Consider the following 23,432-nt stretch of genomic DNA (forward strand, 5'->3'; position numbering starts at 1 on the left):
AGATTTCGAAAGGTCGAATTTGTTCAGCTGCTACCAACGCTTAAGATTCGCAATATCCCAAGTAGTTGAACAACCACAACAGAAATACATATGATTAACCCCTGTAAAATCCACACAGACTATCCCGAGACCGAATAGAATGAACGCCTCGTACTGGAGTGATTCAGGCGTGTGGCCACAGTGACCTCCACGAAGGGAGTTGTTAATCCGTATGACTTATAAAACAATGTGAAACATTTTAAAAAATATAGATTAACTGACTAAGTGTATATACATCTGTGAATAACTGAGTGAGCAGGGTTGTTTTCAAGTTAAAACATCATGACCAGAATCGGTAATGAGTACAGTGTTTTCAAACTGCGCCGTCAGACTGCGATTCAAGGTGACCACAGTCCAACCGTCGTCTAACACAACTGGGTGAACTGGAGAAAGACAGTATCTGTTCCTCCGTCCACCTGTGGATTTGGATAACGCAAGGCACGGTTCAATAGTAAACACATGGCCAGATTTCATGTATCCGAGTGTTCCAGTGTCTGTTGACTGCAATTCGTTCACCGAGTGTATAATTTCCGGTGGGCCATGGAGGAAGTCTGCTAGACCGTGTCCACGGATTCCAGGGACGACAGAACACCCATACAGGTCAGCAACCTTACATATGCTTGTCGCGATTTCTGCATAGGGCGTACCAGGTGAACAAATACGTGTGCCAGCAGCGCAGCAATTTTCGGCAACTGCACAGAGGAAACGAGCGGAATCAGTTTCGGGGTCATATTTACTTGGATCTGAGTGAAGCACATCCACTTGGTCCGATGTGTCACTCAAAACGTAGCTACGGCAAGCGTCGCCATGAACCGTGCCAGTGAAAATGGAAATGTCAACTGACAACAAATCTCCAGCTCGCAGTGACTGTTCTACGGAGGGGATACCATGGCACGCTACCTCATTGACCGATGTACAGACAGACCTGTGAAAGTTAAGAAAACATGCTACGTCATATGTTGGGCAGAAAAAAGACAGAACGCACATGCGAGAAACTTCTAATTGAGGGTAAATAGAAAAGACAGCAGTACTATTCACCTGGACTATGTAATTTTGCCATTTCACGAGAAAAACAGCATACGATATGGTTTTCTAGACTCATTTAGGCGTCCGAAAGCATCAAATAAAAGCTCTAGTTTGCATGAAATGAGAAAAACTTTCACAGGTACTTGGCTTCTCAAACTTCTTCAGTAAGTTTTTATCCTCGTAATGCGCTATTTGTCGTACGACCAACGAACTCATGCTAGCCTTTAATAGTATGATAAGATAGTATGATAAGAGCAGTGACATTTTGTCACGACGACTGGAACGCTTGTTGTAAAACTTTTGAACCAACATTTGTGGGTTTCCCCATCAGTTCCGATACCTTATCTCTAGCGGTTAAGTATGTGAGTGAAAATCGACGGCAACCTCAGAGTAATCTGCACCAGGTGTCGTGCCTTAGTTCGCAGAAGTATTTCCTGCTTGACCATATCATCGCCATCCTTTGTAGAATGCTGCACCGGACAATTTCACTGTAGCGGCAGTCCCCGTATGCATTGATGCACTATTTAGTACGCAAACAATAAACCCGACTGAGTGTGTTACAGTCGTTACGCTGATGATTATAGTGCACAATTAAGACAGTGGACTTGTGACATGGAGGACAACCACCGACGTCTGTGTCCTGTAGTGAGCTTACCGAGCTCCTCAACTGCTTTACTGGCATGATTAAAATCGGAAAATCTACTCACTGACACAAACACATTGCTGAGTTTAACATAGTGATTAGAACATAACAAGATACAAAGTTGAGGACGGTGTTGCTTACACGAATGATAAAGATCAGAACCAGGCAGTGGTGACCAACTTGAACATAAAATTACTGATGTAATTTGGCCGGTTCCTGCCATTCTTTAGGGCATTTCTATAGGAAGTTTCTCTGAAATAAGATGCAGGCGGTAGTCGCAGTATCACTGGATTGTTTTCCAAGTGTATGCCACTGGCTCTTGTAAACGCAAATGTACTCAGACAGCCAAAAGGGGTCACACATTCTGAATGTCCATACATTGACAGCTGATCGTCATGAGTGTAGGTGTTGAATCGAACATGACATCATGGTAATTCCCCCATCTATTTTCTCACTCTGCCCGTGTACTTTCGATCTCTCGTTTTGCTCCTTTGCACCCGCCATTCGCATTGCCGCTAAGGCCGCCCGTCCACTGATTGTATACTGGCATGAGCGTGTACGCTACTGACCCTGTCCGTGTCTGTGCTTCGACTGCTGGGCTTGCCCTGATTTGCTCTGTCGTGACTGCATTCTAGGCACACAAGACACATTTAGGACTACCAAATTCTCTTACAGAAACATTGGCAATAGATAGAGACCGGTTCACAACATGGGAGTGATTGCAAGAACAGACACAACTTACTTCGGAAAACCACAGTATCCCAAAGGAGAGGGGTACACATGTTTGGCAATGCAGGCTGCGAAGATGAAATTATCCACATCTTGAGTTGTCAGTCCAGGTTTGAGAAACTGTCGCAGCTCCTCAAATAATTGGTGGACAATTGATCCAGCATGTCTTAGCTGTTCTATGCTCTCAAAAGAATGGATGATTGGTACATTTGGTACAGTGGCTTTTTGGTTCAGTACATAGGGAGGAGGGATAATAGATGACGGGATGTCTCGACCGCACAGTTTTAGGGTGCGAGCAAATGGGTGAAATCTACACGAAGGCAGTCGGTGAAGCAGACAGAGTTTCTGAGAAAGAAAAAAAACAACCGGTAGAAACGAGGGGTAGGTTTAAGATGAAGCGAGAGATTGCAGTGTTAGAGACAATCGACATGTCGGTATATCCTAGAACAATGACACACTCAGTCGGCCGGTCTGTTCACAAACCTTGGTTTGGTTGCTTCAACGTTACGAGCGATGACCACGCATGCACCGAAAGTGGCGGCTAAAAATTCGCCTCATAAGTCAGCATCATCCTCATAGATAGAAAGGTCAGAATTGACACTGATACTTCACTACCTTATGAGCATAAAGTTTATTCAATTTAACAGCGAACAGCAGTTAACCATCATTGCTTGCAGCATATCGGTCAAAGGCAGTCACAAAAACATCCTCGTATGCGGACCGCAGCAGCAACGATAAACTTCTCGTAAGGAACGTAAGCACCATAAGCGGTTTGTGCGAAACCAAATGTACTGTCATGCGCAAGCCACTGATACCAATGTAAACCAGAAGAAATAAACATGCCATCCTAAGCACGACTAAACACTAGAGGAACTTTTTTAAACCAATGCGCTGGCGTCATCCACCAGTCTCTCCCCCCCCCAAGTTTTTTTAGGTTGCTACGATCCTCTCATGAACTGCCATAACAGTGCCTTTAAGTGGATTTCCGTTGCCGCCCCATTTAGGATGGCTACTGGGATCGTCATTCCCTAATAAGACAACAGATTCGAGAAAACGTTGGTTAGGAAGGGGGAATAGCCCGGATTGGGTAACCAACAGATACTTTCGTGGGCAGGTTAACATCAGAAAGCTGGTGACCGGTGTGTCAGGTCCCACAAATGATACAACCCGGCCTGCGGGTTCATCTACCGTATCAGGGAAGTTGATGGACGTGCTTACAGGTCTAAAGCTTACACCTCTGAGATTTGGAAGGTCATTTTTAGTGCTGATTGGTACTTCAGATCTACGGAATATCTCCTTGTTCCCAAATAAGTTCGCACAACCCGGTACATTCATCACTGTTTTTTACTAACACCACGAGCTCATTCGAACTTCAAACGATAAAGACACTAGTACTCCAGAAACTGGTTAGGCTAAAACCTCACGGATTGCTGCTCGAGATAATCCGGTCGAATGGAGGACATAGATAAGAGAGTAGGTAGGAAAATCAACTGTTGTTTGCTATATTCACCCAATCGATCTGGATGCTGACATTCCTAATATTTTCCCTAACTACGCCACGGAACTTAGAACTGAAAATCGGTCTAAATGTCTTTTAACAAAACTAACTTGCATTTTTTTTAACTTTCGCTATGTCCACACAGGCTTCGCTTGAACTGATTTCTAAATTACCGTCCAGTTGAGTTATTCTCCAAGCCCAAAAGGATACACAGTCACGCGTCAAAAAGTGACAGTGGCCGGACATTCAGTTTTTGGTATCACACATAGCTGTGGCTACCTCACCCCAGTTACAATCGGCACCTCCATGACCGCTTATAAGGAACCGTATGGCAAACCTCGGTGAATTTCTTTAATTCGAGGTTCGAAATGATATCCTGCTGCCGAATTGAGAGTATATTTTCTCAGAATGACAGGAGGACTTAGTGAAAATCCACACCGCACGAGAATATGGTCTGAATTAATCTGCGTAGTTAGTTCAGGAGTACGTCTCACCATCGGTACCTGATGTCCATGTGGTTAATTTGGTTCCAAGGCCGCTTAGCAGTAGGCCACCATGTATCAAAGCGGTATACATCGGATCTGAACGAAGCACCGGTCACAGGTACAGTGGCGAAAGGCACTCATCCCTACCATGACTTTGGCACCAACACCAAACACGTTAACAGGATCGAGGTATTGGAAGTTCTAGGTAGCGCGACAATATCGAAACTCTTCGTTGTGGACAAGAGGGTGAGATATTCCCGGTGGGAAGCGTCATTCGCTAAATCAGTTACAGTGCTTACCTGGTTACTACAAATACAGGGGCATTAGTATCCCTACCAGTGCGAATTCATATGCACGTTTACAGTCGTACAGCAGGGTCGGTGGTTTTCTTATTTGCAATCGAGCACGGAATTATCCGCTCGCTAGCTGGGCGCTATACCAACGTCGGTGCAGCAAAGTAAATAGTAATGGAGAAATACGGAAGGCGCCAGTAGTCAATTATCTGCTCTCCAGAAAACTGCAAGGTTAGGTACGGATTCAGATCTTACCGAAACACCTAAACCTAGACAGGAGAAAGACCAGGATCTGCAACCAAAGCCATTGACTCGGAAGGCTGACCAAATTAGTCATGGTTGGTGCGCGGCCTTATGAGTAGTCTGACTTTTGAGAAACAAGTCGCTTCACATGTTCCCATCCCGGAGGGTTTGCAGGCTACGTGTCAGACCTCTGTACATTGACCAACCTGCTGGGAGACTATGGAATTTAAATTGGCATGCCCTAGTAAAACCCAACAGGCAGTTGGGATGAGTAAACATTCAGGGAAAACACAAAAAGGGCAGGGATGGCTCAGCGGCTAAGGCTCGGAATTACTGATCGGAAGGTGCATGGCTCGAATTCAACCTCGAGTGCTCCTATCTAGACTTGAGCAACCTTGTAGTATCCTAGGCCTCGTGCTTCTTTCAAGCCACATGGCAGAAAGGCACCGGAAGGGTGCTACGGATGGAAGACCACTTTACTACTTTCATAAAGGTATTTGACTGCGTGACTGAAGATCTGTTCACCATGCTTGGAAATAAGCACACAAACCCTTCGTCACCAGTCGAGAAGTCATGAGTGCCCGGTTAAGTGGGTTAGTCTGTTTATAATGCGACTTGAGGGTACCAATACTGAGTGGTGAGTAATGACGTACTGCTCTAAAGCGGATGAAACACCTAACCATTCTGTTTATTGGCTATATATCGTATTTGAAGAATACGCCTGAGGAAGGAAAAGCATTAGGTAGCCCCCGGGTTGATAGGCAGAGGGTCAGCAGTCTGTAGATCGCAAACGGCGCTGAGCCACCTAAGCTACGGAACAAAAACGTGAATTCGGATTTTGGACTGAACCAGATCATTGGTTGACGAGGTGGACTTCCCTTATTAACAGGATCTTGGTACGCATCGTCAAAGAAAAGCACCACGAACAACTGATCGCTGTGTAACCTCGAGATCCCTGAGTTACTAACAAACAAATCAGCCATTCCCTTTTTACTAATGGTCTGTTGAAATATTTCGACCCGTCAACCCAACACATCGATGATTCTCGACTATAAACAACAAATTCTGCAGCACATCAAGCAATGCCTTGGAGTACAGCTGGTCACCTTAGACAAAACATATCGTTCAAGACAATTCATGTCCCTAGCTCAGAGTTCAACGTAGCAGTCACAATCAGATTTCGCCTTTGACATACTGGAAGTCAACAGACAAGTGGTCTAACGTAACGTTTACATACTTTATTTCGAATAGTGATAAAACGTCTGCAAGCTCGGCGAACAGATCAACAGCCACCTAATCAAAAACCAATAAGTTCACCCGAGCTACCAACGTTTTGACACATTATCCATCTTGTTTTTGAGACAATCTTGGATCGACCGCTCAAGAGCTCGTCTGGACTCAACATTGCCAGGCTTTTACTCCTCCGAAGCTCCGTTTGGGTCTTCCTGAATCCATCCTAACAATTTTATTTGCCCGATCAACGGTTCCAGAGTTGAACCAGCTAGCGGTACCAGATGATATCGATATCATAAAACTGCCTCCACAAATACTCAAGTAGAACTGCAATGTCTACACGATCAACTTTAGGACAATTCAAATCAAATGACTGAACCTAATGTGGTAGGGGACAAATTCGATAGACCCATGATAAACCTTCCGGAATTTGATGGCAAATAATCATGTGGCAAAGAGTGACCAGTGAATTCTGTAGTTTTTTTCGCTTCTAAGGGTTTTTGTCTAAAGCTCGTGAATGAGATTAGTCTTGTCTCATAAGACTCAGTCTATCCACAGACGACTCAATCCGTCTAGTCATAGATCACGACTCAAGGATACGTCAACCATGGGTTTTAATTTGAGATTTCCAAGGGGTGTAAATTCCTGAGGATGACAAGGAGTTCATTTCGTCGTAGAGGTTTCACCCAAAGACGTGGGTGCTACAGAGTACGCACGGGTCCACAATAAAATTACGTGCATGTAGCTTTGAGAAAGCACTCAACAATGCAATTCCGCTAAGTTCTTTAATGGACGTATAGTTCATGGAGAGAGGCGATTCGTTAGAGATTTCATGGGAACAAGAAGTGTCAGTTCAGCTAGTCGGTGCATCGCACCGGGTGCTCACAATCACTGAAACTCCGGGTTGGGACCGACTAGCGGGCAGGCTAATAAACACATGTCAATTAAGTCACTACAATGAACAAAGGTCACCAGGATCTTGGGTAAAAGTACTGTGACTGGAGACAATACACTGCCGCCATCATCGAAGTAAGGTGAGACTCGCTAAGGTCCACCTCGTCTAGCATCGAGAGAATATATCTGATGAACATCTCCGGTTGCTGCTCCTTTCAGGCTATAACAGAAAATTCCATCGACAAATTTACAGCGTACCCATCGAAAGCCTGCTTACATCATGGAAGAAATCAAAATCATGTCTGTCCATATAGAAATCGCATACGTGTACACGTAATGTTGCCGATATGTTTGCTGTATCAGACGATGAATGAACAACGCAATTAATTAGGATACTGAGTTGACGATAAAGAATTAGGAGTGGGATCCTTTGTATTTCCTGGATCTCAAGATAGAGACTGAGATCGATCACTCGGGCTCTGGACAGAACAGTAACCCGCTTCTAAAACTCTCCCCAAAATGTACAGAGAAATCGAAAAATGACATGAAGTGAGGTCCCTGAGAACAGCTTAAAGGGGAACAGCATGGTAGACTGGTGCAACAGCGAGTGAAAGGAACTGACAGTGCTAAACAAAACCAAGTACTAAAAGAAAACAGATCAGGCAAATCAGCCTCTTCGGATTATCTTCACACGTGTTTGTCTTCTCCGATGCGCTTTCGGTAGTGAGGTTATCGGGAAAATTGAGTAACGGTTATCGAGGAGGATAGCTGGACACCTCGCAAAGAACTTAGCGAATCGTGGATCAAAAATTCCGTTCATCCCAATCGTTCGCCGCTAGTTGGACGGTGACGAATGCAAACGAATTACGCAATCGTTCAGGGCCACGGACTAGCAAACGAAAACCGTCTGTTATGATTTGCTGAGCAGCAGTGACTCGCTACTCTAAAACCTAAATGTGTAAGCAAATGGAATTCGTGGTCAGCTTGGGCAAGTCAGGTAATAAATCATGTCTATAGCCCCAGCATGTTTAACAAGCCAGATAAGAGCTCTGGTGATTTTGGTTCAAGGTAGCAATTTTACCGGCCTCTGTAAGTTTACCTCTCTGGAGATGTGTCCGTCTCATACCCTGAACCCGGTTTTGAATATTCGTACACAACTGACGCACTACGCGAAATCGTCACATCTGGTCTACAACGGAATAATCAGACGACTGTCCCTAGCGATCAAATCGTGGACCTGGGGCTTTTAAAACACTCACAACAAAGAAATGGTCAGGGCCGAGCAACAGAATGAGCTGAATGGACTACACGAGTACGCTTGTATTATTCTTAGCCTGGAGAAATAACGGTTGACACAGAAAACATTTATTTTAATTACAACGGGACATCAGGTCTTGGGGAGAGCCAGGGAAGCCGGTTTGGAAGCCAATCGTTTTCCGAAAAGGCTATCTCCGGTTGAGGTAGCAGCACCGAATGCACCGAACCCTAAAGATGGAAGCTGTGGTCCTGTAGTTTGGCCAGAAACAGAAAGTGCAGGTGTGGCGGAGGACGCCGAAGTGGTTAACGTACCAAAACCAAATAATGCTTTTGGCTGTGTGGTTGTTCCGCTGCTAGCAGCATTGAAGGAGAAAATCGAACCCGTTGATGTAGTTTGTGACGGAGCACCGGGAACAGAAGCTATCAAAGGATTTGTCACTGTTAGGAAGGAAAAAGTGGAACAAATTTAAGCTTTGGGTTGAATGAACTAAGTGAGTGTGAGCGAGCGAGCAAGTGTTGGTGAATGAATAGCTTTTGTCCGTGGCCCATCATCAGCTGAAGCAAAAAGCGGTATCTGCTTCTATTTGTGCCTGTGAATCCACAGGCCAGAATTAACATGCCAAGTTTTACCCTTGAGGTGAGTGTGACATTTCATCTGGGCTAAACTGTGTTTTCTCGAATATGAAATGTGATAAAACCATCCGACACACAGTCCATCATTGACATGAGGAATGACGGCTTACTGATTGGAGTAGATACAACCATCTTTAGTTCACATAAATGTAAGCTGAAGAGATAGGTCTCCTGTTTGGATAGCAGATGATTCAAATGGAGACGAGTGGGACATCAACAGAAGACTATGCAAAATGGCTTTGTGACACTAAATCTCAGATCCACAACGCACACTACGAAAGAAGCTAATGGGCAGGATGTAAAAATTTCAGTACATAATACAAACCATGTCTATGCCAAAACACCGTAATTACTGACACTATCGCGGGATAACTCGATGGGGTCCAATGAAGTACAAACTCAACACAGAAAGCAATGGCGGGGCGGTAAAATTTAAATCCCGTTATAACAACAAGTTAATGAATTCCATTCCGATACAGTATCCCAAAAGATCTATTACAGCCACTTTAACGGAATCTCTTACTTTGTAGTATGTCTGGTGTGAACGAAACGAGCCGCGTATTCACGTGACAATAAGCACATGCCATGTGCTGGATAGTTTTCGAGAGGGCGCTCCCATCAGTTATTGAAGCGATAAGGTGTTTAATATAGATTCTTTACTGAACATGGTGTAAATACAACCGCGTCCAAATATCATCCGTTCAGGTACATCAAGACCGAGGTTTACCCAACCTGCACAATTATCATCGCATGGGCCGCTTTCGCTACCAAAGCGGTCTTTTCGGGCAGGACTAGCTGGTGTAACTGAAGCCAGTCCATACTGTACTATAGAACTGTTTCACCCCTGGTACAAATCATCAGCAGTGTGCATCCGACCAAAATCCAAAGTCTAGAACCCGCGACCCACTGGCTAGCTGTTTGAACACATAAGTCTTCAGTTTCAAGCGGCTGAGCTGCATGGTGTCTAACTCGCAATAGGGTGGGCTATAGCGTCACTCACTTTTCAACCACGGAAACTACATCAGGTGGTCACGCTATAGCTGACTGCTCTGGTAACGACTTCTCAGATAAAAGTTTCTCCCTTCTTGTGAAATTATTCTCCATCCAAGCCACTTGTTGGCTTCCGGTAGTGTGTGGAGGATATGTCATTTTCATTTGAGTTTCCATCCTAAAAGTGAAGCCACTTTATGCTGAAAAGCTTCGAAGCACTATTTTGGAACTGTTTGAATCACTTCGGGGTATGGTAAGGTTGATGACTCCTACCAAGGATGACACAGGTTGGTTGGGCTTGTTCGTGGACAAAATCATTCTTTGAAAAGAGGGACAAGGGACCTATACTTGGGTGGGATTGACTCATCCTAAAATGAGCTATCACGATGCCGAAAAAATGAATACATTGTGAAACTCACGTGATTTTGTGACGGACGTTCCTAGCCCAAATCCCAAACCAACCGAGCTCGACGGTAGAGTAGACGGTGTTAAAAACGATAGTGAGGTGGCTTGTGGAATGACTGTGGATGGATTTGGTTGTGTACCCAAAGCTGTTAGTGGGAACATGGGGCTAATGGACAGGGATGTGAACGGCGAAGGACCATAGGGTGTTTTACTCGTGGGCTTCCTCAAACCAGGCACACCGTTATCCATAATCCCATCAAGCTGGCGAAGCTTCAGACTGGATGCCTCCACCTCCGCGAAAGGGTTACGGGTATCACCACTTAACGCACGTATGTTGCGCAAGTACCGTGCTTTCAAAACCTGGAATAAAGGAAACAGGATAAATGGTCTAACTGAAATAGTAGTGCGAAAGACGACACTTCGCTGGTTATTGTGTCTAGGTTTGATAAACAGTTCAGATGATGACTAGTAGAACAGTACTCAATAAAAGAATCCGATGATTGATGATTCCGACACGGAGTGAAACTGGAGTGTGACAAAATAAGCGACAACTTATACAGAAAAACCGTGCACTAAGGGCGAGGGATTACAAGATATAGGTTTCGCACTTGAGTCTTTCGAGTAAACAGAAGACGACAAAAGCAACAGATGCGTCCAGAATGAGTTAACGAGAGATTTTCAAATCGTCGATACATGTATCAAGCTCATGCTCCAAGTATCGGGATGAGAAATGGCTGAAAAAACGTCGCCAGGCCCACTTAGCCCACACATACAAAGTATCTGACAAAATAAAATGGGATTTTCGAAAGAAAATAAACTACAATTAATCTCCCAAACTACGAAACAAAAACTGATCGATTAACCTTGACTCACACAGCAACTCTCATGTCTTGTCTTTTGGAATACCTTCTATAGATTTCATATGAGTCGACAATCTACATAGCTCCTAAACAGATAACATAATACCAACATGAAAAAAACACTTATTGGGTACATTGACCGATATTTCTGGTCTGCACACGAACAGAATTAGTCGAGTATTCACAAAAAAAATCGGGTGATTGGCGCTCGTTTGGCGAGATGGCTCAAATCAAATAGTATGCACCGTGAGTGTAGATGAGCAAGGTAGTTAATATGGAGTACTACTGGGAGCTAAATGACCACATTCTTAGGGGGATATCATTATATAAAACAGGAATATTCACACAACCAATCTGCCGTTACTTTTTATTCGCTGTTCCTTGGGCCCTTCGATTGGGTGTTCCGGGTTAGCTGCCACTGCCATGTAGCTGAATGTAATCTAACGATGGCTTTTTTACCTTTAGCTAGTGGATATGTATGTCTACATTCACGGACCGGAACTGAATGAAACGAACCTAAATCATCGGCAGCAAAGCAGTCTGATACTCTTGGACTATCGGGACAATCGACGCGCAATTACCTTGAGAACAAAATCCACTTGATAACCGTTTTGGAAGCAAAGTTAGTAGCCCATGATTATGTAGGACTTGCTCGCAACAAATCTTAGGGAAGAGCTTGAAGATGCAAGAGATCTTGAGGTTTGGAAGGGCGTTCGCGACCAGAATAATCCAGTCCACATTTGAATGACACAAGGGAGTGTTAACTGAGAAACAGGTTACCATCGAAAACTCCTTCAGAAAACAGTACACGAAAGGTTCTGTTCCTTTAGTACTTTTCGACGACTCAGGAGAATGAGATCGGGCTTCAAAGAGACTTCAAAAAATACACAGTATATTCACGGGTAGTTTCTGATCATCACCGTACCTGTTAGTATTGATTCCCTAGCATCAATCAGGACCAGCGATCTCGATGATATCCACCGGTCAGTCGATCGTATCGGAGAAGTTTAACAGACAGCACTAAATGCCGCTAGCATGTTCCAACTTTTACTATACTTCAACCATGTGCTCACTACCAGTATAGTATTGGTTTACTGTAAAGAGTTGTTGAGCTAGCTCATATCGATGGTACTTCTTGGAAGATAGATTGCTTCTTGCTGACATGCGAGGGCCTGGAGGGGAACGAACGGTTGGGCGTGCATGAACCATGGCGTGGTCGGAATCAATTTATGTGCTTTAGAAGTAACGGCAGTCTTGAATTGTAGCTCTTCACCGGTGGCTGATGGCCACTTGATCCAAGTAGATCCAAGTGGCCGCCACGTTACGCGATGCGAAAGTTCACGCTCAAAGTTCGTACTGGCCAGAAACAATTCATGATCAGCACACAACTGGATAGCTAAGTGGTTGGAACGTGAACTTATTGACCATAAGGTCCGTAGTTCGAACCCAACCTCTGCGTCTCGACTTCTCCTGTTTAGGCTCGGGCACTCTGGCAGTATCTCAGCCTTCATGCTTCCTTCGGGTGGCATGGCAGCTAGGTAGAGAAATTGTGTTACAGTTGCACGATTACGATTACACGACTGAATCAGTCGCTGTCCGTTGCCCGTGCGAATCGATTGCTCAAATGTGACTCCCAGGACCTCAGACGACCGACCTTGGCATTCATATCACCCGAAAGGATCACAATGTCAGTGCTTCTTGCTGGATGAATGAGCCCGGATAACTCTCGATAGATAGTATCCTCTTCCTCATCAGAACTGGAGTTCGTTGGGTCATAAACCGACAGTACAAAGAGGCACCACTTTTGGTGTCGAGAGGTATTGGGTTTGACTGCGCTGGATAACCGGACGGCGCAAAGACGACTGTCCAAAAAGATCCGATTAAGCATAGGGCGTTCAGCTCTGCAGATGGGTGCGAATCCCACCCCACATATTTCACGAGTCATCGCTTCTGGATCACTGGGCACACGGAGGGAGAAAGGCGAAAGAGTTGGGTTTGTCCTTGGCGTGCTGAGATGCACAACTGCGTCTGGGTCTTGCATGCATGTTTTGGAGACACAGCAGACATCAATTTTAAAGGAGTATAAGGTCTCAGCGAGCATGCCCGTTTGCCAATTTGACAGTGTAGGGAGGTTAAAAGGATCTCGTGGACTTAGGTGTTATTTTGTTTATTTTTAATACGCAGCGGGGATCATAAGTCTCACAGGTCAGACAGCTGACGGCCAAGGGACACGGTAACGTCTGTTTGTGTGGTGGGAAGGGATTGAGGAGGACATCGGTAGACACAGAACTGGGCGGGCAACTTCCCAGTTACGCATGCCGAGGAAGGGGTTTTGTTTGAGGCACCTCACCTTGAGCTTTTGACTCAGAAGTCTGATTCGTAAGGCATTGGAAGATTCAGATTGGTGACCCTGCCCCTAGTCTTGTACTCAATAGTCTGACCCACTTAGCTGCAGGGGGCGGGCCTCGTCCCAGGACGCCTGTGGTTGCGCACAGCAGGCGTCTTTTGAACAACAGTGGACTCTTTGGTTTAAAAGGTATTTCGACTGTATTGAATAATGCGCCGATGGTCATGGTCAACGGTTGTGTGATCGAAGTGTGCGTTTTTAGTGCGGACCTTTTCGAACTGGTCCTTCCTTGGGAGAAGGCAGAATCGCCGTTTCCATGAATATGGACACGCCGGTCGCCTTGGGTAACCACCTTACTGCCTTCACACTCCTATCACAGAGAACCATATAACCACCTTACTGCCTTCACACTCCTATCAGAGAGAACCATACGACTCCAGACTGCCATCTAATACGATTATTCACAGTACGAATCTTCGCTTTTCTTCGTCGGGCTGCTCCTCCCTGGCCTTTCTGGCATGCTTGAACGTTTGTGAACTGATTTCCAGCTGGTGTAGCCCACAGGATCATTGCAGCACGCAAGCCCGACCATCACGACAAGGTGACTGCTTTAGACTGAGCCGTGCAACTCAGAAGATAAAGTTTGCTAAGGTCGATATAAGAGCAATAAAAATGTCAGCTGTGAGCGGCTAGTAGGTTTGAACCTTAACCGCTGTATCATCTCGGGACTGGGAGTGACTGCAACGCATTTATGGCTCAGGATTCCTTCAAAGGGCTCCCCATAAAGCTGAATCAGATAGCCGCTTAGGTCTACACGTCTGTATGAGGTTCAGCCATAAAGGAAAAGTTGTACAAACAATTGTAGCAAGTGGACAATAAGACATCGAGACGGGACAGCTTGGTAGTAGCGGATGAATGGAACGATAACACATCATCATTATCACTAGAGTCAGCAACATCAGTGTTAACACAGATGCTCCACTGCCGTACAACCACAGTTTATCTAATTATCGTGCGAATCGATTGCTCAAATGTGACTCCCAGGACCTCAGACGACCGACCTTGGCATTCATATCACCCGAAAGGATCACAATGTCAGTGCTTCTTGCTGGATGAATGAGCCCGGATAACTCTCGATAGATAGTATCCTCTTCCTCATCAGAACTGGAGTTCGTTGGGTCATAAACCGACAGTACAAAGAGGCACCACTTTTGGTGTCGAGAGGTATTGGGTTTGACTGCGCTGGATAACCGGACGGCGCAAAGACGACTGTCCAAAAAGATCCGATTAAGCATAGGGCGTTCAGCTCTGCAGATGGGTGCGAATCCCACCCCACATATTTCACGAGTCATCGCTTCTGGATCACTGGGCACACGGAGGGAGAAAGGCGAAAGAGTTGGGTTTGTCCTTGGCGTGCTGAGATGCACAACTGCGTCTGGGTCTTGCATGCATGTTTTGGAGACACAGCAGACATCAATTTTAAAGGAGTATAAGGTCTCAGCGAGCATGCCCGTTTGCCAATTTGACAGTGTAGGGAGGTTAAAAGGATCTCGTGGACTTAGGTGTTATTTTGTTTATTTTTAATACGCAGCGGGGATCATAAGTCTCACAGGTCAGACAACTGACGGCCAAGGGACACGGTAACGTCTGTTTGTGTGGTGGGAAGGGATTGAGGAGGACATCGGTAGACATAGAACTGGGCGGGCAACTTCCCAGTTACGCATGCCGAGGAAGGGGTTTTGTTTGAGGCACCTCACCTTGAGCTTTTGACTCAGAAGTCTGATTCGTAAGGCATTGGAAGATTCAGATTGGTGACCCTGCCCCTAGTCTTGTACTCAATAGTCTGACCCACTTAGCTGCAGGGGGCGGGCCTCGTCCCAGGACGCCTGTGGTTGCGCACAGCAGGCGTCTTTTGAACAACAGTGGACTCTTTGGTTTAAAAGGTATTTCGACTGTATTGAATAATGCGCCGATGGTCATGGTCAACGGTTGTGTGATCGAAGTGTGCGTTTTTAGTGCGGACCTTTTCGAACTGGTCCTTCCTTGGGAGAAGGCAGAATCGCCGTTTCCATGAATATGGACACGCCGGTCGCCTTGGGTAACCACCTTACTGCCTTCACACTCCTATCACAGAGAACCATATGACTCCAGACTGCCATCTAATACGATTATTCACATAACGAAACTTCGCTTTTCTTCGTCGGGCTGCTCCTCCCTGGCCTTTCTGGCATGCTTGAACGTTTGTGAACTGATTTCCAGTGGTGTAGCCCCACAGGATCATTGCAGCACGCAAGCCCGACCATCACGACAAGGTGACTGCTTTAGACTGAGCCGTGCAACTCAGAAGATAAAGTTTGCTAAGGTCGATATAAGAGCAATAAAAATGTCAGCTGTGAGCGGCTAGTAGGTTTGAACCTTAACCGCTGTATCATCTCGGGACTGGGAGTGACTGCAACGCATTTATGGCTCAGGATTCCTTCAAAGGGCTCCCCATAAAGCTGAATCAGATAGCCGCTTAGGTCTACACGTCTGTATGAGGTTCAGCCATAAAGGAAAAGTTGTACAAACAATTGTAGCAAGTGGACAATAAGACATCGAGACGGGACAGCTTGGTAGTAGCGGATGAATGGAACGATAACACATCATCATTATCACTAGAGTCAGCAACATCAGTGTTAACACAGATGCTCCACTGCCGTACAACCACAGTTTATCTAATTATATTTAGAGCATTAGGGTGAAAAGAAGAAAGAGTGGATGAGGAAGGAAACCTGGTGCTGGTCTATCGCAAGAATTCTGAGGTGTCTACACTTCTAAGCGCTTAGTAAGACAATCGCAAAAGAAACAGCACGAAGAAAGAGTGGATGAGGAAGGAAACCTGGTGCTGGTCTATCGCAAGAATTCTGAGGTGTCTACACTTCTAAGCGCTTAGTAAGACAATCGCAAAAGAAACCGACAGCACGAAAGCCACTGAGATCGACCAGTTGCCATTTCTTGCACGCACCCAGTCAAGCGCCGTACAGGCTACGAGGACCCTATCCAGGAAGGCGTACAGCACCAACAACACCCAAACTCTTCGTAATCTCTTTCACACCTTTCTGCCATACGTCGCCTGCCTCATGGTTTCCAGACGACAACACATGCCACATGATTGGGCGGTTTGCGACAAGCGTCAATGGGCGTCGTCAGGTTTGTGGCTGTTGTGGGGGTGCGGATTTTGAAAACGCATATATTTGTCCGAGCCTGGATTCAAATCCATTACGATGTTACATGAGAGACGTGTCCTCCATCTGGCCGCCTGGAAAACCAGCAGACACTTTCAGATGCCGCAAACCCTAAGCTGGATGCAAACAGCCACATACATTCGGACAGCCAGGTGGTTCAGGCAGCTTTTAAACAACCGTACTACAATCCCCTGTGAACAAGTCCACGCTATGTGCAACGAAATCGCAGAAAGAATATTTAGAAGAACTGTTTCTCCATCGTAAAAGGCGACTGTAGTCCCACCAGATCGGCTGATTTTCGTGCACCTCAGCAGAAAGCCATCATACCTCTGATAGACATTGTATCATACTGGTTGGATATGGTATCAGACATGGAATCCACTTGGATCGCTGGTGATTTAGGTAGGCCTTTTCACCTTGTACCTGAGACTTTGGGGAAGTTTCAACCAAGCAGTACTTGTTGGACGGCGCAAATAGAAATTCACAACGACTACGGGAAGACGAAACGATGGGCAGAATATCCCAAACAACTGCTAAGCCAATCGTCCACCCAAACTCTGCACCCTGAGACAGATCTAGACCCAATGCCATATGACATCAGCTGTGAAAAGCCAAGCGCATCGGACAACGCTGTGATTAGCAAAAATGAAAAGCTGGTGAGGTCTAAAATTCCTGCACCTCATCACCTTTGAAACCACCGAACGAGCTGTTTTATCCAATCCAGAGATTCGAGTATCTTAATATTAATACGGATCCCCAAAAGGCGACAGAATACATTACCGCGGTACCAGCTTCACTGATATTGGTGGAAAAATTCGTGACCATTCTGGTACAACGCTCTCCCAGAACACGAGATACATGTACAAAGCCAAATCAAGCATTCCGTCATGGCAAAAGTCGTGTGAATCACGCGTCCTCCTTGCAACGAACATCAGAACATAGTTTCAAATTCCCACAGTCTACTATACCATGCTTCACTGACTTCGGAGTACTCCAGAGTCGGCGTGGATCTTCGTTGACGGTGTTCCTGCGTAAAGCGTATTATGGTCTGGTCGCCCACCCTAACACACAAAATGTCCCGCCCGGCACCCATTGTTACCAAACTTTTCCGAGAAGTGATTAAGGTTTGTTACTCATCATCATCAATCAATCAGTGAAAGCTCGCGCCTGGATATATGGTGAGGAAACCGAAGTTCAGCATCGAGACCGGCGTACGACAAGGTCATCCAACTTCGCTGGTACCCTCCGAATTCGTTGTCGATCTGTTATTTGAACGGGCACTGGCGTGCAGTTGGGTACCCAGGCCTGGACTTGGAAGGCGCTGATGACAAGTTTCTGTTCTATGATTACTCCGAATACCTCTAGCTCACACCGCAGCGTCCGTAAGACGAGAAGCCAACACGTCCAAGACCGACTCGCCCTTCTCTTGCATGGACTTGTCCATTGAGACTTTCAACATCAGGGGAAATAGGCGAGCAGGATACCGACTTCCATCACCTTACCCAACTAGGGGATTAGAAAGGAAACTCGACTACGCATCGATAGTGCCCGACATATTTCCATACAGCTGAACACCGTCGAGTGAAAAGGAATTATGATTAGTTTCAGCATAATTCGGGACTCTACAGCTGAACACCGTCGAGTGAAAAGGAACTATGATTAGTTTCAGCATGACAATTCGGGACTTTAAAGCGGTCACGTCTTCTGCACTAATTTGTGCCTGCGAAACACGGTCTCTACAAGCATAGAATATGCGACGGTTACAAGATATTGACTGCTGATGCTAGTGTGAGTTTGTTTTCTGGTAGGTTCCAATGGCAGAACGCAGAAATGTCGCGACCTACCACAATAGCATCAAATCCATCAAAAACGAGGTTCATAGTATTCATAAAGGAAACTACCCACAAGGTTGCTGAAAAACTTCCACAGCCCAAGATCGGTTTCGCCCTTCTTGGGCTCATCAGGTTAGGCGAAGTCCCCGAGTTTCCGTCAACCTTATGTTCGCGTATTGTTGAAACTATTCCATGCTGAAATTGTCAAATAAACCTTGATCTCTACGTCCTATCCACTTTGGTGGATCAGCAAGGTCACAAACGACATGGGACAACTCGGCCTCCAGTAGCCTACGGATTCCGTCAGTGGACCGAGATTTGTGCGGATCTGACAATCAACTGCCATACCGAAATTTTTCTGAGGCTGACCAAACATATCCTACGAGAAAACGGTCCAAAAGTAGAAAATAAAGTTTTACACTTACAGAGTGTGAAACCCTACGAAGAGCTGCCCCTCAGGATGAGTCTTTAAAGAAGGGGTTCCTGTATACTGCCAAGTCGTCTGCACCTAGGAAAAGACGACTTGAGTGTCATAAACAATCTCCGTCAATAACCAATACCTTAAACACTGTGCTGACTAAATAGTGAGTTACTTCGGACTAGAAAGAGAAGTATAAAAGACAACATAATAATCAATAATCATCCAGCTGTAACATCCTTTCGGTGCCTAGCTGCCATGCCACCCAAAGGAAGCTCGAGGGCTGGGATAATGCCAGGTTGACCAAACCTAGAGAGGGAGAGTCGAGAGGCGTAGGTCAGGTTAGACCCATGGATCTTCCGGTCAGTAAATTCGCGCTATAATTACTTGAGCCATAACATAGAAGTAAGTGATTCCCAAACCATTCAGCTGTACGTTACGATTCTTCAATTTATCTATTAGGTGGGCTGCCTCGAATTCAGGCCTCTTTCGCTGAAAAGGATCTCATAAAACGGACAATGGTATGGCAATAAAAATAACTAACCTTTAGTTGTTCATAAGTTGTGTGTAATTGTGCCGCAAGACAAATAAATTCATTATCCATCTGACGCAATAAAGCAACAAGCTCTGCGGGCAACAATGAGAACAGCCTTGTGGAGTACCTTTCGGGGACAGACATGGACGTGTCTGAGAATTTATGCCACTTTCCAGAACCTCCAGCTCTTGTTTGTAAGATCGAACTCGTGTGTCAAACTCGAGAAGTTTGTTAAGAAAGTATCTTCAAAGAAAAAGAAATAAAATGCTTCGCTTTAAAACTTACTCAGTGATCGCAATGTTTTCCATTTGTAAGCTGACGCCTATTTCGGAATTGCGTTGGGCAATACCAATATGTTTTTCTTCCTACCACCAAACAGTTAACTTCTTCAGAAAGAGGTTACTTTCAAAACCTCCCCCTTCAGTATATCGTGTTGTGCAACTATGCGTCTTAGTCCAGATATCACCGCTGAAACCTGCTGCACCATTGAGGTCACATCATCTTTCAATCGAAGTAAAGGTTGCTGAGACAAGTTGATTAGTTCCTCTCGAGTTTTCTTCTGTTCTGTGAGAAAGTGCCTGAGTGCTTTGTGAGCAGCATGTATTGAAGAATTACTTAAACTGCTCCACCGATGCGATAATCTCCTGGCATACCGGTAAGTCCTTCGACTGAGGTGCATGGCTGGTAAAAGTGGTATAAAACGGTTAGTTCGTCAAACCTGTATTTAGTTCCCAAAGTGGGACCACCCAAACCCGTAATGTTCATTACACTGCAAGGCACAAAGATTTGTAGCAGTGTGGAATATCAATTCACCAATCCGCACTATCTGAAATATAAATGTTTGGCATTAAGAGGACGAACAGAACTCAAGGGACCAACCGGTACAAGAGGACTATCTGTGGTGCGGATTGGGTGGGCATACAGAAAGAAAACGTTGTGCACTGACCCACAATGTCAGGTTGCTAGAATGAGGAAAACTATAGTTTGTTGGACGAGTATGACAGAAAATCACTCAAACTAAATGCAGATAGGAAAAAGCTGCATTGAGCTACGCTGGGGTTTTCTATTACACTTCATGAAGCTCTCATACCAGGTTAGTCAATCGTTAGAAGTCAACCTAACATTCTCCAGCCTCTTTCAGTTGCGAGTTCGTGTGTTCCTGGCGTCTTCCCCCTTAAAAGTTGGACTCTGGTTGGCCACCAGTGTGTCACAATGATTGTCCCCCCCCCCGCCAGTCATCTTTCGGTATATTGCTTGTAACAAATGAAATGGTTTACTCACATTCCTAGAGCTTCTCGCCAGCGCAGCCTACTCAGCTTTTTAGATACATCAAGCTTTCCTGTCCATGTGGGTGCTATTTTTTTACCTGGATTCTGACAGTTCATCGAGTCCTAATGTACTCTCGACCAAGATAACGTGTCCAAGCTTCAAACAATTTCAAAGTGTTGCTCGAGATTCAGTGGCTGGGTCTGATTGGTTGAACAATCCCACAAGCGGCGCGCCCAAAATCTTGCAGGACTGCGGATACCACTTCTCAGTAAGAGTCCACATCAGAAGGGACTTCAACAGGTGATTTTGGTAGACTTGCTTCACATCATGGCTCGCGATTCTCAATGACCGGGCGGGATATGCGCATCTTGCGCGCTCCAGAAAAGCAAGACTAGAAGTAACCAGCAAGCGTGTGATCAAAATCCATTAGGTCACTGGCTCAGTGGGACCCATTTATGTTGGGACATACCTGTAAATAGGTGTAACAAGTAAACAGTCACATTATCATCGACAGAATGACATCAGTGCTCAACACTGATGCTTTGCTGCCGTACAGCCATGATTTATTTGAAAGCCTTATGATGGAGAAAAGAATAAAGGTAGACAAGGGGCAGAGTTAGTGCTACAATCAATCCTGGGTGTCCGCACCTCCAAACACTCATTCAGGCAATCTAGGTAAAAAAAAATGACAACACGAACGCCAGTGACAATGATTACACATATATTGCAGCGTCTCCAACCAGACGCGGTTGGGGTCAAGCGGTGCCCATCCTCGTGGGCGAGTAGAACCGACAGCACCCAAACTTTTCGTAAGCCCTTTCATACCCCCCGCCAGGTTAAAGGTTGGCCAACTTTCTGCTACCGCCAACCTGAATTGGGTACGGAAAACAGCCCTCGTCAGCAAACGATGGTTCGATATACGCAATACATTGTCTAAACAACACAACTACTGGTGATGGACACGTTCTTCAATGGAAGTACCCGGTGTACAACCGAAAACGCGCCCAATTCTATTTACGGATACGCCGACAGCAACACATAGGAGCTATGGCTGAGGAAACGGTTGCGATCACCTGAAAAGGTCTCAGTTCCGCTCGAACATACCAAGTCTCAGCCCCCATTGTGGCCTAATATACACATCCTTTGAGGTTTAGGAATATACCACTTTCACGCCATATGTATATCAAATTGGAAAACGCGACCCAAGTCTTGCAGAATCGTGCACTGACCTCATCTGTCACACCATAATCACAAATAATACAACTTCCAAGATACGTGAAAACAGGTTATGGGATCCTAATGGATAAAGCCGGGATAGTAACAAAAGGGGATCACGATAACATGAAGAGAGTAGGGACAGTGATTGGGCAGCATCAGCAATTGGTTGAACTTTCGGAGATAATTATCGCCTGCATGTAGCACTGAAATCGGAAGTACATCTCATTCCACATGTCACCGTTTTCACATATTTTTGCGATTCACCTGGCACCTAACCCGTCTGACACGCTCTATTGAGCTATATATTTATCCAACTCAAATAAGTGTACAACTCCATTCGCTTGTTTAAGCGGAAAACCGGAGGCTTCGTGTACGAGACGACCCCCAAAAGGTCCAAAGCTGGTGCTGGATCGTCAGGGATTTCATTAGTTTAATAACGTCACAGCCAATATCGCAAAAAAGAGCTCCAAATGAAACATTTGGAACAGTTGTGCAGCGCAATCCAAATCAAAAGCTAACAATTCCATGTATGTTACAATGATCCTGCGGATTACATTCGCTAGGTTTCCTACCTAAAATGTGCAGGCATGCCAGGAACACCAAAANGATTTATTTGAAACCTTATGATGGAGAAAAGAATAAAGGTAGACAAGGGGCAGAGTTAGTGCTACAATCAATCCTGGGTGTCCGCACCTCCAAACACTCATTCAGGCAATCTAGGTAAAAAAAAATGACAACACGAACGCCAGTGACAATGATTACACATATATTGCAGCGTCTCCAACCAGACGCGGTTGGGGTCAAGCGGTGCCCATCCTCGTGGGCGAGTAGAACCGACAGCACCCAAACTTTTCGTAAGCCCTTTCATACCCCCCGCCAGGTTAAAGGTTGGCCAACTTTCTGCTACCGCCAACCTGAATTGGGTACGGAAAACAGCCCTCGTCAGCAAACGATGGTTCGATATACGCAATACATTGTCTAAACAACACAACTACTGGTGATGGACACGTTCTTAAATGGAAGTACCCGGTGTACAACCGAAAACGCGCCCAATTCTATTTACGGATACGCCGACAGCAACACATAGGAGCTATGGCTGAGGAAACGGTTGCGATCACCTGAAAAGGTCTCAGTTCCGCTCGAACATACCAAGTCTCAGCCCCCATTGTGGCCTAATATACACATCCTTTGAGGTTTAGGAATATACCACTTTCACGCCATATGTATATCAAATTGGAAAACGCGACCCAAGTCTTGCAGAATCGTGCACTGACCTCATCTGTCACACCATAATCACAAATAATACAACTTCCAAGATACGTGAAAACAGGTTATGGGATCCTAATGGATAAAGCCGGGAT

The 23,432-nt window shown here is 45.4% G+C and overlaps 1 protein-coding gene across 1 annotated transcript; it reads right to left on the bottom strand.

The window, feature by feature from the left end:
- Positions 1-217: 217 nt before the first annotated feature.
- Positions 218-20,159, bottom strand: T265_00963 (hypothetical protein; the record flags this gene model as incomplete). The annotated part of the gene is made up of 5 exons (XM_009164878.1): positions 218-964; positions 2,451-2,782; positions 5,163-5,197; positions 10,383-10,728; positions 19,594-20,159. 5 exons carry the CDS (start codon positions 19,726-19,728, stop codon positions 307-309), a joined length of 1,506 nt encoding a protein of 501 aa, XP_009163142.1.
- Between the last annotated feature and the right edge of the window lie 3,273 nt (positions 20,160-23,432).

The sequence above is a fragment of the Opisthorchis viverrini genome (assembly GCF_000715545.1).
Source record: "Opisthorchis viverrini unplaced genomic scaffold opera_v5_10, whole genome shotgun sequence".
Taxonomy (NCBI): domain Eukaryota; kingdom Metazoa; phylum Platyhelminthes; class Trematoda; order Opisthorchiida; family Opisthorchiidae; genus Opisthorchis; species Opisthorchis viverrini.